Raw genomic sequence first — 16461 nt, 5'->3', positions numbered from 1 at the left:
AATTTTATTTCCCTTTCTCTGCAGAGTATCAACAGTCAAAACTCATGTCTTTCAAGCCTTCAAATACCTGAACAAATAAAATTCTTGCATAAACCTTGGGACTTATCTTGTTTGTTAAGCTAATATTTAAGAATAGTCAAGAACACTTGTGCTATACAATAGGCAAATACTTAGGACTCTTTCTCATTTACAAGATTCACTGTAATAAATTAAAACAACATTATGTACATTTTCTGCGTGAGGTTACACCAATATGTTTTTACCTCTCTGGCCGGTTACCTGCATTACTTTTGCAGTGATATGAAAGGATTAATTCCACAACACACCATATTCATCTAATGATAAAACAACCTTGAATGATTGATCTCAATCTCTAGCTACCCTAGCATCAAATTAACTTGGGTAGCTTAACAATAAACACTACCTACATAGATAGAAACTTCACAACATTGACATGTTAGATGAAACAAACTACCATATAGTGGCTTGGAGCATTTTTCTTTGATTATCATTTAAGTGCAGTGAAACTTTTTAACATTTCAACTTTTTTATTGACAAAGTAGGATAAAAAGTACGAACAAACACCCTCAAAGAGATTTTTCTGCAATTTTTTCAAATTCATCACTTCTAATTAAAGATAACAGCTCTCCCTAGCCTGGAGGAAACAAAAAAAATCATGTTTTCTTATTGACAAATCCACACTTGTTCAAACAGAGAGATCTCCACCCACTTTATATTACCCAGATTAACTAAATGTTAATTAGAAAACCAACCTGAAGGGTTTATTGATACATATATATAGTTTTCTAGACACACAAGTTTTAACAATCGTCATTCTCGGTTGTGTATCAGTATCACATGGGGCCAAACATCCCAATCTAACCGAACAAACAAGCGTGTCACAAGGAGAGACCGAAAACAGTGTTTGCTTTCTTCCTATAATCCCTAGTTATGTCAAATTGGACTGTCCAAACTTCAAAATTAACAACTGCCCATGTAACAAACTCAGAACCACTACAACAATCTGCTATTACACATGCAGCTAACAATAAGCTATACCGAATTTCATACATCCCATTGTTTGCTTTCTGTTTTGTCAATTGGACCCTGATGGTTAAGAGGTTTATAGGCTTAAAACAATGTGGTTGCATGCTACTGAAAAAGGTTCAAACTCTAGAAGAAATAAACATAAACAGATTGAATCATTTATCATACCGATGTATGTGTTCAAGCCAGAGAACTTGACAGCTAGTCTACTTCATAATCATGAACCAAATCATGAAAATTTTGACCATGATACCATATTCCAATATTTACATTTCCAGTATTTTTGCCATTGATACCTTTACAAATTGTCATGATAGCCATTTCCTCATGAATGCAATGTTAATTGTGAACATGCTTATGAATCGTGATATAGTATGCATATTTTAACAGCTGAGAGGTCCAACAGAAATGAAAGTAGAATATAAATATAAGAAATAAATTTCATTTTTGAAAATGCATGAGGGCATGAACAGCAACACTTCACGCTGGTATACTTTTCATGAATGCTGATGCACTTGACATCCTCATGCATTTTCAAAAATGAAATTCATTTCTTAAACCTTGAGATTTACATGCATGGTTTGTATATATAAATTGTTTATTTTGTTGAGATTTTAAATTCATGGGATAGAACTATATTCATATGAAATCCATGAAAATTGAGTCCCCACAAATTATAATAATTCCAGTTTCTTCTCTAATTCTATGCTATTAATCAATGTTCTGTAATTAATTAACTTCAGAATCTTGAATGTAATGTCTTAATGCCCTCTCTTTTAATGAGCACAATGTTGTCAGGATGAAAAAACAAAATGGGAAAATTGTCACCATTAAATCAGGAAGGATGGAAGCACCTAGGACTGTTTCAAAGAGCCTTAAATCACAATACAATTCAATTTATTAATGCTATGTTGGGAAACCGTGTTCACTAGAATGTATCCATCTTCTCACGAGATGAGAAAAAATGAATTATGCAATCATGCCATCTGCTTAATTACAAGTCTGGAGAACTCAAGTTTAAATAAATCTGTATTTAGACCCCAGTTCATGTCCAGCTTCTGAACTCCAATAAATAACACTGATGAAAGACTATCCCCTGATAAAGTTTTGCTATTGTCTGTGACAAACCAAAAAAAAAAAAAAAAAAACAATTAATGGGACAAAATATGAGAAATGAACAGGCAAAAAAAGCTTTCATAAAAGTATCATATATTATTAAACATCTACGAAGATCTGTTACACGTATGAAGTAACATAATATAAAAGATCACATGACAGCTACCCGAAGTACTGCGAGATATTATAATTTTATAACATTGACCGAGACTTGGTCTATATATATTATGTATTGTCTGAAATGTAGCAACATTTGTGACATCCAAAAAAATTCCATCCTTCTATAACACACTTGTATCTTATACATGAATATCAGTACAGTATACTCAAGAAAATAAGTCAAGAGTTTTAATAGATAACGTAAAAATAACATGTGAATTCTTCAAATCTTGAAGGCAGATTGCCCTAGTTAAAAGGTAGCAGTGGTCATAAATTCACATTCTTGGAAATCATACCTTTACTACTATAAGGAATCTTAAAGTTAGCAAAGCTTTTTTTTCCTCTTTCTAGATCTCATGCAGTAGAGCTGTAACTCTCACTTCTGCTCTCAGCACCCAAACAATAATAAATAAGAACGAAAATAGCAAACACTGAAAATTTCTATTGCAAAGGGAAAAAATTTAACTGAAAAGTAGACAACACATCTGATAAGACCAAGGACATTTACAAACCGGCCATCCCAGAATTTGGTTGTTTAACATGATGGGTATGTATGTTCTTAAACTTTCTTTTGATGTGTAGATGTATATAAACATAGGAAATGACAGAAGATCTCAATACACACAGGTAGATCACAGGTAAACATACCCAGTCCAGGAAGGGAGGTAACCTAAATTAACCCTCTGTTGAACTTTTTTGCCCGTTGTAATCCCAATCTGACCTTGACAGGACTTTGCAGCTCCTAGTGGTTGCATGATTAGTGTGCAAAATTGAAAATTTTGTGATCATTTCACTGCTTTAAGGATGTTTAAATATTGCTTCTGTTGCTTTCAAATGCATATACCTTTTGATGAGTAAACCATATCGTGCCCAAAAAGTTCCCAGAGTACCTAGCACTCTATCGGTGAGATCACAAAGGTCATGTTCCGAGTTCAAAGTAACCGATTCTGATGATTCAATGAAGATCTCTTATTAGACATGAGCATCTTCCACACCTGTTTGTAAATCTAAACAAGTTCACACTATTAGGACATATTTATCCCATTGATCTCTTTGCTTTTACCAGTCATTATCATTCTGACTCATATTGAAATCGTAATAAGAACGACTACATTCTCTAGATGCTCAATCTTCACGTTTCAAAAATTGAAAAAATATTTGATGCCAAATTTCGCAGTTGAATCAAGATTTCAATCTTTTGTTTATCAAAAACTATTAAACAAAATGTTCTGGAATCCAAAATAAAATCTCATTTCCCTTGCTTCATAATATAAACAGTTGTGCTTATCACAATGGTGTTTAGTACATACTTCTACATAACACACTTTGATAGCTAATCACAACAGAAATTGCTGCAGTATCCTCTCTACAAATTGTTAGAAAGGAAAGCAGTCAGGATTCTGAAGATAAAATGTTACTGCTTGATTTCTGCGTACATTAATAACCAACCTATCACACCAACAAGGCAATTCTTCAAAGTTATGGTTAGTCTTGAATCGGCCTTCCCTCTCAGAAATAATCAAAATCCCCTATAAATCTTTCCCTTCTCATTTTCCTAACTGCTTCATTTCATAAATTTTCTCATAAATACACATATTCTTCCCCATGTTAATTTTGTTTATGAATATGAACAATATTATTTTTTTCAAATAAACATTGAAATGGTACCAGAGGACCCAATAACTCGTGCAGATTTTTCGCAAGTCAAATTGATTTTGGACCTAATGTGGCTCATCTTTGTGAACTCTAGTCCAGCAGAAAATACATGGAAATCATTACATTCAGCACAAATAACAATTAACATTCCGTAGCTCCCCCACCAATCTTTAATTTCTTCTTTCCAAGTCAACCACATTCTGGGAGTTTAATTGCTCAAAACACATGCACAGGCACACTATAAGAAAATAAACCATTCCCTAGAAGGGTCACCACAAATTACATCACTTTCCTTATTTCAATCTCATGCAAGGTATTTTGATTAACCGCATTTTCAAATTTCTGTCTGGACTTAAAAATCAAATAGCATACTGAGTGCATCCACTAAATGAAACATCTATCATCACAAATTCTCAGCTTGGAATTCTAAGATGATAGTTAAATATCAAACTGAAGAAAGACTTAACTTGAGAAGCAACAGTATCACTGAACATGTACACCATGCCTGATGATTGTCACCTTATTAGGACTTTTTTCCTTTATGATTACCCATTAACACACGACCTTGAGAAATAACAGGCATCTTTCTCTTGCCATATGTATTAGGTTTGATTATCCTTGCCTTTATTACATTATAGTACCATTTTTATCTTGTATTGTGCCTGTATACACATGTACGTTTGACCTTGACCTTGAAAAAAGAATAGGTTCCTCCCTCAAATGATTGGGAATATGTGTATCAAGTTTGATGCATCTTTGTCTACAAGTGCTGTTTTTATGTGCCCCACATCATGACAGTTAAACAGATGCGCTATACCATGCCATAATATGCTATGTCTATGACAAGATTACAAAAATTGAATGCATATTATATACATTCATATATATATGCATATATACTGATCCATTAATAGGTCAAATATCAAATGTAAATAATATTATAATAACTTGTCATCCAATTTCATTAATGCCATCGCAATTAACCTCTCGAGTTTTACAACACAATGCTCATCCAATTTCCATTACTCATTGTCACAAAGTTCACAACATGACATAACATAAGTGACAATGAATTCATACCAAAAAAACTACTTTAAAAAAACCTCGTAAGTTATATTCTAACAAGAACTACAAAGCAGAACCATTTACCGGCAATGACCTTGACCTCTAACTTCTGTCAGTGTGCATCTACTACTTCCCACCTGAAACACTTACTGTTCACAACAGACACAGCTGGATTCACAGACAAGTTGCTAATATCATTGACCACTAAAACTTGTGAGGAGATAATCGGAGCCATGGAATACCCAACTGTACTGTACTCGGGTAACTATTGTTATTGTACATTGTCTGACCTGTACTGTACTCTGGTAACTATTGTTATTGTACATTAATGTCTGACCTGTACTGTATTCGGGTAACTATTGTTATTGTACATTAATGTCTGACCTGTACTGTACTCGGGTAACTATTGTTATTGTACATTAATGTCTGACCTGTACTATACTCAGATAATTACTGTTATTGTACATTAAAATGTCTGACCTGTACTATACTCAGATAACTACTGTTATTGTACATTAATGTGTGACCTGGAATATGGCCAGTGAAAATGGAATAGCATTACTTCAATAAACAAAGCACTGCATATTGTAGTAAGTCAACAATCATGGCATGAGCTAAAACACTAGTGTATCCAGGTATCGTACATCAACATAGAATATATGCAGTGTATTTGTGCAGCTGTATCAACTTCTAGATTTGCTATACATCATTGGACATATAACTGTTTTTAGATACATGGCCCAATTTTCCACACCTTCTTCAATCCCCATGACCTTGACTTTCTTTGATGACCTTGGTTAAGGATAATCTGGGAACAAGCTATGAATTAAGTATGAAATTCTGCAATACAAGCATTACAAAGTTATCAGTACAATGAATCCACCTGAGATTTTACAATGTATACATAACATTTCAATACCATAGTTACCAAAAAGAAATAATCACATCAAGAACAATGCTTTGTGAAACAAACTGCCCCCTGGTGTTGCCATGTTCAAATGTGGCAACTTTTGCCTTAACCTTTTGCGGTGACATCTAGAATTGAATATAACTCCTCAGTTTACCAAGTATGAAGTCTTGACCTTGTCTAGTTTAAAAGTTACAAGCAAGGTTAAAGTTGTGGACAGGCGAAGAGGGACAGATCAAAACCAATATGTCTTCAATATCCCCAGAAATACAGACCTTTAATTGTGGGACATTTTAGTAATCCAGCTCAGGTTATTACCTAATAGACAGATATATACATTTTATGTTCACTGTAATGCTTGATTACCTTCACATATATATACTAATGCATATTGCGAGTTCAATTGTAGATTAATTAAGTAGTTTTCACTGTTAATACATTGTTCAATGTACATGCATATCATGACAAAGAACATACAGATCCTATTAAGAAGAATGTATCAGTTATAAAAACATTGTACAGGTCAACCATTACCATGTACAAAGACATCTGTATTTCAACACCTGGAAGTGTGTTCAGTATACTCATTTATTATTTTATAATCTGCTGTCGGTTTGTGTGAATTTCAAAATTCTTTATTAAAAAGAAAAATTTTACAGATGGCTTTGCACTTGACATGTGACCTTCCGTTTTCTTTTACAAAAATTTATGACTAAAATAATGAGTCAGATTCATGATTTTTTTTTATTATTTGAAACTGTAAAGTTAACCATCATTCCTTTATATATCTAGTACACTTTCAAAAAAAATTCATTTTCCAAAAATTCATTATTCTCCAGTCTACATACTTATACCTAAAACTTCACATGGCAGAATAGCATATAATCTCCAAAAAATATTTTATTCTCAAACCATCACATATGGATTATCTCATTAAAGAGTCCACAAACTGCCTCCCAGATCCATCAGAATAAGGGCTTAATTATGATCCCCAAACTCAGTGGGTACTCTCCCAGAAAACTCCAGACTCCATTTACTCAAATCCCTGAACTAAGCTCTATATGACTGGTGTACAGAGTTTCCCAGTCAACAAGTTGCTTGGAGAATATTTTCTAAGTGAACCTGTGAAAAGATTTCTTTGTGTCATCAGGAAAATGGTACAATTTATCAATATCTGGCACACAATTTTCAACATCATGGCATTTTATGATTTTTTTAAACCATAAATTCATGAATAATGCAAAATCATTAAAGCTTTGCACACTTAGATTTCCATTAATGAAACAAAAATATTATGCAATGCCTTGCAGATCTAAAATAATAAAGGTACTAAAACGCCGTTAAGTCTCCATCATATAATTGGCATCAAACTGTCATTGTACAATGTAGTATCTTGTGTATTTAAAATGCTCAGGATCAGTCCCAATAATCAGTGAGAAAAAGGTCCCCTGCATTCAACTGATATGCATAAAAGATGCATTTTCGAGGTGAAAAATCTGAAAATGCTAAGTAAGCCCATGGCTATGCTAAGCATCAATTAGAGAGCATTAAGATGTTCATTTACTCTTTACTTCTTGATCAGTTCGAGAAAAGGCAATCTTTAATTGGCATTGATTGCAAAAGACCTGCTTGTTTTTTGTGAATATGGGACAATCTGGCACCATCGTGAGATAAAAACACCATCGGCAGTCTATCCCAAAAAATAATCTAGACATAATCTTAGCAATTCCTTATTCCATTAAAACAGAAATTTTCTGTTCTTGAACAAAAACAAAACTTTCTTCTCTACATCATCTGTTATGTGTCACAAATTTAAATAGATATCTGGGTTATCTGTTTTGCTGGACAATCTAAGCAGATTTTTTTAACACAAGGTTCATGACATGAACTCATTCTCATCAAAACAGAAATCAGCAAGTCTGATCTGGTTTCATCCCATGGACCTCGTATACAATAAAATGAAATATATATATCTATTATTGTTACATACAATATGTACCACCTGGGAAATGTATCAATAAAGTCTTAATCAGGTTCTAGTCCCAATCAATAACGAAGCTCTTTCTTGTTTTCTTTCCCCGTGTAACACTTCAAAAGCAGCTATAGTTTCTCCCATTCTAAAACTGATATGGTCTTCCTTCTGGACATGTATTCAAAAATTGTTATTTTCCTTGATTACTTCAAATCATCTTGTTGACAAGCAACTAAACTCAATGATCAAAAATTGATAAACAACAGATATTGACTACTTGATAATCAAAGACTGTATAACACATGTTGAGCGTGGAAGACATCAGAGGGCTTAACTGCTGTCACTAGAACTATTAAATTGTTGAGCTGATTTTCCACTGACAAAAAAGAGGGCACCAGTTTATTTCTAGACGGCTAGTGAAGATATCATATGATGTCCATCTATCTTGGAGATTGCTTGTAATAAACAGAAGAGTACATTAGTTAGGGAGAAAATTGAATCACGGTGATGGGTGACTGTAGATCATATCCTTACAAGTCGGGATCTCAGCATCTTCTTCCCAGCCCCCCCAATAAATGTCAGCCAGGAATGAGAAATGTTCCCTCTCATAAATCACAATTTTAGAGTGATTTCATTACACCCTTATTCAAACTCAAAATACAATTTTGGAAACACATTCAGTATCACCAACAGAAGCTCATAAAAATTGCATGTTATAAGACAATAGTGCCTAGTCAATGATTGTTGCCATAGATCTATAATTATAGTTACTGATGCAAACTATGATCTGGTTTCCCGATATCATTCTTTGATACTGGAAATGGAACTATACTCATTGGGTATTCCTTCTGGGAACTGAAACTTTGTTCTTTGAAAACTGAGCTCTGTACAATGCATGTGAATACATTGCATCCATTGTTTTACTTAGTTAAAAGTATCATATTTCTTAAAACTAGATAATTATCTACAATTATAATGTAGCAATTGTTACTTTTGAATAAATTTCTAACAAAACACCCATTTTCCTTCAAGCTTTCATTATTCTTTTACTTGATTATTAAACAATTTGCAAAGAATATTCTAACTATATAATCAATAAGACTCATTCAAATTTAATTCTTTTTGAGAAAATTATTTCATACAAATCAAAACATAAAAATATGCAAGTGAAAAATCAGAAAATACCTGGATTCCCATCTTTTATTCACATATATTCTTTATGCAATATACAAATTATAAGAAACTTGATCCTGGATGGGGGGGGGATCACAGGAAAGGTCAAGGTCAGAAAATAATGCCACAATTGAATAGCTACCACTAAATACATATCCGTGTAAGGTTTTTCATAAAAAATATTGTCAATAGTTGCTTTGAACCTGAGTAAAAAACACCAAATCGGGAAAAGTGAGGTCATGGTCAAACGAAATGTCACGGTCAAAAAATAATGATGCAGTTGAATAGATGTCACCAATCTGCATCAGCATTTAAGATTTGATAGAAAAATATCTTGAATAGTTTCTTTAAAACCAAGCTAAACGCAAAGTGTGTGTGATAGAAGGACAGACAGAAGGACGGAAGGACAGACGGACGAGCAGAAGGACAAAAACAGACGTCGCAAACACTATATGCCCCGACCATATTCATGGAGGGGCATAAAACATGATGTCCCTCTCACTCTCTTATTTTTGGAAAGTGACAATGTTTGCATTTCCCAGTGGTATTTACATTTCACCTGCTGAATCAAGATATACCAGTCTGATAAGTCAATTTATACAATTTTTCAAAAGAAATTTGAATGTAAATGCAGATTGTAGAATTCACAAATGCATAGAATGGAAAGATAAGCTTGTTTTTCCATGCTCCATGAATCTGTTGGCAGAACGCTAATCACAAAGATAAGATAGATCATAAAAACACAACACAGACAGATAGAAAACAAACATCCAAAAGAACTAGACCCTTAGAAGTTTCCTTCAAATCCTTCCAGATTTTAAATAAAGTTAATTTCAAGCTTTGTTGCAAATGGCCATACCTTGGGATTACCCAAGAAATATTTTTACAGTTGGGATAAAGATTATGACCATCCGGAAAAAACAAATCAGAAGTTGCCATATAATCATAATATATGTCATAGTGACGAGTTCCAATATTCTCTCAGGAAAACAGCTTTCATATTGCTAACATTCCTAATATCATTTCTGACAAATTCCAATTCTCTACATCTCTTTATGAACCACAGAATCTCTCAAGCTTAAACCAATTCTGTTATGGTCATCCATGAGTCTCTTTTCGTTCCAATGATGAACATCAGATAATGTCTTTAAAAATATTATGGATGGAATTAGTTCAGCTTGGCTGAGCAAAAAGTGTATCTTAATTGTGACCCTGGGTGAGTCACTGGTAAAAGATTTCTCACTGCTTTCTCCATCTTAATTTTTACATAGGGGCCCTTGGATCCAACTGAAGATGATACCAATCAAACCATACACCAACCGACATTTATTGTCCCCTCAATGTAAGATGGAAAATTGATTAACAATGATTTCTGGGAATGAAATGTGCAGCGACTTGTCAAGTAGAGTCCATTTACACAACTATCCCAAAAGGTTTTTATGGCATTGGGTTACTCTGTAGGAATAGCCAAAAGAAATTCTGATGTACAGAAGCCAATTTTAATGGGCATCACAGTTATAATTAACAAGAGCTGAAAAAAGCACATCAAACAGATTTCTTACTTGTACACTTGTGATACTCAATACAGCTAGACATCAGATCCATCTTTAAATAGGACATTGGAATTTAATAAATCAGTTACACCATCCTCAGAAGTTTGTTAACACTAAAAAAAATACTTTGGCCTTCATGTACATATAGCAACATTAAATAAATCTTTACTATTGAATACATATATATATATATATATATATGTACTTTTAAATATAATTCAATCATTCTGATTTTCATTGATCATAAATATAAATTTTTTTTTTGAGACCAGGGGTATCCTAATTAGATCATTATCCGGTATTTATACAAGTCATGCAATGTACTTTTTCGACAATGTCAAGTTCATACACTTTCTTCAGGTATGTGCTATGGAATTTTGTAATTTATTTTTGGATAAATGCAAGAAATTAATTAGCAAGCTTTCAAATATTTTCACGTTTTACTATTACATATCCTCAACCGTAAAGAAAAGGACCATAAACTTTAAACAGGTATGCTATGTAGTCTCAAATTTAGACATTTTCTTGAAAAATTTGACAAGTAACATGTGTTTAATTAAATAATGACAAATTGCCAATGGGGAAGCTATCACCTAGGCACCTTAAACACACCAATTTTCATCAATATCACTCTAACCTCATAAATAATAGCCCAACTTCTGACTTTTAACACCAAGAAACTGTCCATTTCATCTAATCTAACATCTGTCATACAATATGCCTCTTCTGACCAAACAAACTTAATCCTCCCGTTTTTTTTATGAAGAAAGTGTTATGTCCCATGTTTTAATGCATACAAAATTAAATTGCAGCTTTTATCTGCAGTGGGCAGACATCTAAGTTGGTCCATACACTGACCACATTGATCCTCCTGGGTCATCTTTGGAGGTTTTATGACTTTGTTCCTAGCTTTATTTAGTAGTCAATTTAAAATTCTCTGTACAGATCCAGAACCAACTGTACTGAGAGACGTTAAAATACAGCAGCCCATAACGATTGTGTCGCAAATGTATATACCACTAGTATCCCGAAAACTAACAATACTCCTGGAATTTTAAATCGATTTTGAAATTACACGATATATAATATGTATTTAAAGTATTTCTATTATATACATGGACATTTTCATAATGGACACTGCAGGTGTTCAAAACAGATTTGGCAGTAAAATACACCATAAAATTATTGCCAGTTATTAATTCCCAAAAGTTAACGACACATTCAGAACAATGGTTCGGACATTAGACTTGATCAGGTGTGAAGTCATCGAGTGCATTCATGTAACATGTCACACAATTCATCATAGAAATGCCCCCTTTTCTCACCTGGCCATAACAAAATTTTACCATAAATGTTGTACAAACAACACACACAATACACAACAAAGCACCTGTTACTACATATGACATCTATTAGAAATAAAAGTTTGCTGCTACCATACATAGACCACTGAAAATAGTCAGTTTGTTACCATGCCTACGGTAGCAGATCAATTACCATATAATTGTCCCGGTTCCAAAAAAAATTTCAGGTTGGGTTAGTTCAGGATTTTTAATTTGGTTTTGGGTATTTTGGTTTGGATCTTGTTAAAATCATATTTAAACACTTTGTCTTTTGTTACAATAATTACTCGCGGACTTGGACTCTGGTTTAGACTTGACGTCCATACTAGAAATAGCATTGCCACTTTGACTTGTTTCCATTCCATGCTTTCGATATACATGATGATATTGATCATGATGGGTATTTTAAATGTGTCTGACATATCTTACATATTGTAATTGTTTTGTCCACGAGGCCATGATTTAACAATAATTGAATAAATCAAGCCACACTTTAGACTTTGATGCCATATGTTGTTTAAATGGATTCTATCATTAAAAACTGAACCGAAATCCAGAAAAATGGAACCGAACCCAACCCAAACAACACGCCCCACGGTTTTCGGTTATTTTGAGTACCCATTGCAGCCCTTCCATATATATAGAGTAACTTAAAACAAGTTTTTTACCATAGATACCACAAGTTAGTTACCATTCAGAGAGTCATTAGAAATAGTTACTAATCACATAGAATTACTGCAAATAGCAAATCAGTTACCAGAAACTGGAAATAGCAAGTAAAACAATAGAGTCAAAGGAAACAGTCAGCTATAAATACAACACAATTACAATCTTTACGAAATTTCACAAAGCATCAGATGACATTAGCAAGGTATCATTTAGAATCACTGGGAAATGGTATATCAATGACCACAAAATACTGTTTCTAGTAACAGTAAACATGCTACGGTTACCATACAAAGTCATTGGAAACAGTGTGTTACAGCCATTGGGATTAGCAAATTAATTATATCTTTTTCAAGCATTTTCATCCATCGTATGTCACCAGTTCTTTAATTTCGCTTTGAAACTTTGGCAATAATTAGATATTAAAGATATAATTCATAAATCAGTGTCAGTTAGCAACAGATGACAACATGAATAATGGATGAGATCAGGGACAAATCAAAAAGTTAGATAAGTAACAAAAGAATAGAGTACATTCAGCTCACAAAATCTGCAGGTTTCTTTAAAAAGTAAATAAGACAGTAGCGGTGGACGTGTGACTTTACAAAGCCTTTCAGAAACTAACAATTAGACCAATGTGTTTAATTACGATGGGAAGTTGGAGCAAGGAAGCCATTTAAACACAATAACTGCTGATGCATTTCAAATTAATACATGCAAGACTGGAAGTTAATGAAATATTAATATCCAAGTATTTGCTTCAACCAGAGATGAAGTATTTGATAAATTCAATTCTAGTGTTTTTCTTGTAGTATCCCCCTAAACATTAGGCCATTTAGGAAAATGCAAACATCTACTTATTATACTTATCAGTTTTGTTTAAATTTGCTAAAACATATTTGTCAAAAATCACCATTTCCTGAAATCAAAGTCTACTACTTTAAGTAAGAGACATTGACTACCATGCAATGACCCCTACGTCCGTCCCTTACACCCTCAAACAAGAGGCCCACAAAACAGAATAATCTTTCTCACATGAAACATGCAGGTTACCATACATTTTTAAAAGATTGCCTTCAAATAAGGTGTAAAATCTTCAAAGTTATCATCTGTAAAGCAACCACTCTGTACGTATTGGTCAAAATGATTGAATTTATTGGCCTAAAATTTCCTCATACGATAACATGATATACATTAAGTTTTGGTGCAATCAAACCAAAGGACATCATCCAAATTCCAAACAATTAATCCATTCTTGGTGAAATGACCTTGACCTTGGATGTACTGAGCTATAAAATTCTAGGAGTCTACTTCACATCAAAACTAACCATGTATCCTACTTTACTTCTGATGGGGGAACACATTGCTTTCAGGTTTATAAACAGCTTGTCCACTCATCCACAAATAAATTTGATTGTTTGTAACTTTGCTAACAAGACTTTGCACAGAAATGTTAAGAATAAACTGGACTACAAAGGTACATTAGTACACACTAATACAGTCCTTACCTTAGACATGGTCTTCCTATGGGCATCCTCTGTGTTCATCAGGTGAAGGGCTTGTTGCTTCAGATCCACTAGACAGGCCACACACTGGTCACAACACTGTCGTCCCTGGCTCCCGTTCATCCCTACAATGGCTAGGTAAGGCACTTTAGCTGACTTGCTAGGAGGTACATATAGTGGTGGCTTACCATGCCGACCTCTGTATCTTCCAGGAGCAGGATTTTTGTGACTGACTGCTGGAACTTCATTGTCATAGGGAGGCGACTTACACCTACTCTCTGGAGATAAAGGTCGACCAAAAACAAAAGAGATCTTACTTTCAGTTCCTTTGTCTTTATGACTTTCATGAATTCCTGGCAGAGGTGATATGGTTCCTCTGATTGTATAACCCCTATCATTCGCTCTGTCCTGGTCGTCCATTCCGTTTAATATATCCATTTTCTGGTTTGTGTTGTCTTTTCTCTCTGTGAGTGGAGAAGTTGCTCTTTCCACATCCTTCTTCAATGTCCTGTCTGGTGTTGGCAGTTTTCTTATTTTGGCCTCACCACCAAACATGCACACGGCAGCCTTCACAGAGACATTGTCTGTACAGAATCTGCCTTCATTCTGTAAGATAAAATGTTACACACCATTGAAAACCATGTCGAAAGCACTTGGATACACATCAATTCACATTTCAAATTAATGAAGGTCTAACTTCCCAAGAAATAAAACATATGTTAGGCAAAAAAATGCTGATCAACATTAAATTAAACTAACATTGAAAAAGTGCCACCATGCTTCAAAAGCCAAACATTTCAATATGAGAAAACCCAAGTGCATCAATTGAAAATTTATTTTTCATTTAATAATTTCATTTCAAAAACATTTTCATTTAAGAATATGCCTGGTAGATAAAAAAAATTCAATTTTCACTTTTCCATCAGCAAATGCAGTAAACAATCTCAGCATTTCTTAAACCTCTCCCTGGATTTCTCATTACACACCTAAGCCTGCCAGCATATGACCGCTTAATGTGGCCGGAATATTGTATTTTTTAACTGGATTCCAACAGCTTTTTTCGCTTTATCTTAATGCCCACTAAATCTCAAATCCACAAGGAGTGAAAAACAGTACAAAAACACGAAACCTCCGAGGTTTATTCTGTAATAAAGTCGAAAATAAACCGCAACATCCAAAGTGATTTCTTGAACACATTGACACGGCTGGTATATGTATAGAATGTATGTGAATACATGCATAGGGTGAAGTCTTCAGAGTAGCAACTTAAATGTTTGAACTGTTATTGATAAAAGATACAGGTATCAATAACACGCATAGAGAATTGTATTACCAATGAATTTCAAGTTTGCTTTATAATCACAACATTACCATTTCAACAGTTAATATGCAAGAGAAATTGAAACATAATTCATATGTAAATGTAGTGAGTGAGGTGGATTAACTTCATGTGCTTATCTCAATCATATGACATCATGACTTTTTTCCTGCATATAGTAAATATTACAAAAATAAAACATTTTCTGGGCATTCAGTGAGAAATGTAAACCAGTTACTTATATTTGATTTTTATCAGAGAAAGACAATAGCATTAACATATTTTTCTACCAAAAACCTGCAAGCAAATTATATACATTTTATTTGTCCGAGAAGAAATAATTCCCATACACTTTTTCTTATTTTTTTCAATATTTATTTGACAAAAAAACAACATTAATTAGCCTATATTTGATGAATGTTTTCTTAATTAAAATCAATTTCGGAAGACCCTTCTTGACAATGATATAAAAATAAAGCGCATCATAAATGATTAAAAAAATCATTAGGCAGTGTTACCCCTTCAATGACAGCCCTTATACATGTACAACCATACAATTGCAAATGTAACAATGTCCCAAAGAAGCCTATGATAATTTGCACGATATGAAATTTGCCAATTAGCTAGTCTTATCATAATTTGCTTGTGATTCATACTGAGTGATGACATTAATGTTTCAAATATACTTAAATTTCTGCATGTCTTCATAACTGGCACAATTTGTCTAATTTGGAAATGTGTTCCTTGAAACCTACCACATCGCTCATTACAAGAATAGATCTTAATATGGAAAACATAACATGCAGTAAATCAAGTCATTTTTTAACATAAAAAATATCAAGATAATTTCTATTGTTTATCTATATAAACAAATTGGGCCATAAAATTATAAATTCAGACAATAGTCTAAAAAGAGTTTACTACTTAGCAAAAAAAATGTCTGCAGAGGCAGCAGGCATAATAAAAGCCAAATTGTTTAAA

General features: G+C 33.5%; 1 protein-coding gene across 1 annotated transcript in view; it reads right to left on the bottom strand.

Annotated features, from left to right (window-relative positions):
- Positions 1-16461, bottom strand: part of LOC125648995 (kinesin-like protein KIF26A) — a 97401-nt gene that overhangs the window by 57129 nt on the left and 23811 nt on the right. Inside the window, exon 3 of the mRNA XM_056164427.1 lies at positions 14166-14768. Within this exon, the coding sequence (XP_056020402.1) occupies positions 14166-14768 (603 nt within the window). The remainder of the gene's footprint in view (positions 1-14165; positions 14769-16461) is intronic.

Source organism: Ostrea edulis, chromosome 5, assembly GCF_947568905.1.
Source record: "Ostrea edulis chromosome 5, xbOstEdul1.1, whole genome shotgun sequence".
NCBI lineage: Eukaryota > Metazoa > Mollusca > Bivalvia > Ostreida > Ostreidae > Ostrea > Ostrea edulis.
The sequence above is the reverse complement of the archived record's forward strand: the minus strand, read 5'-3'. Positions and strand labels throughout refer to the sequence as shown.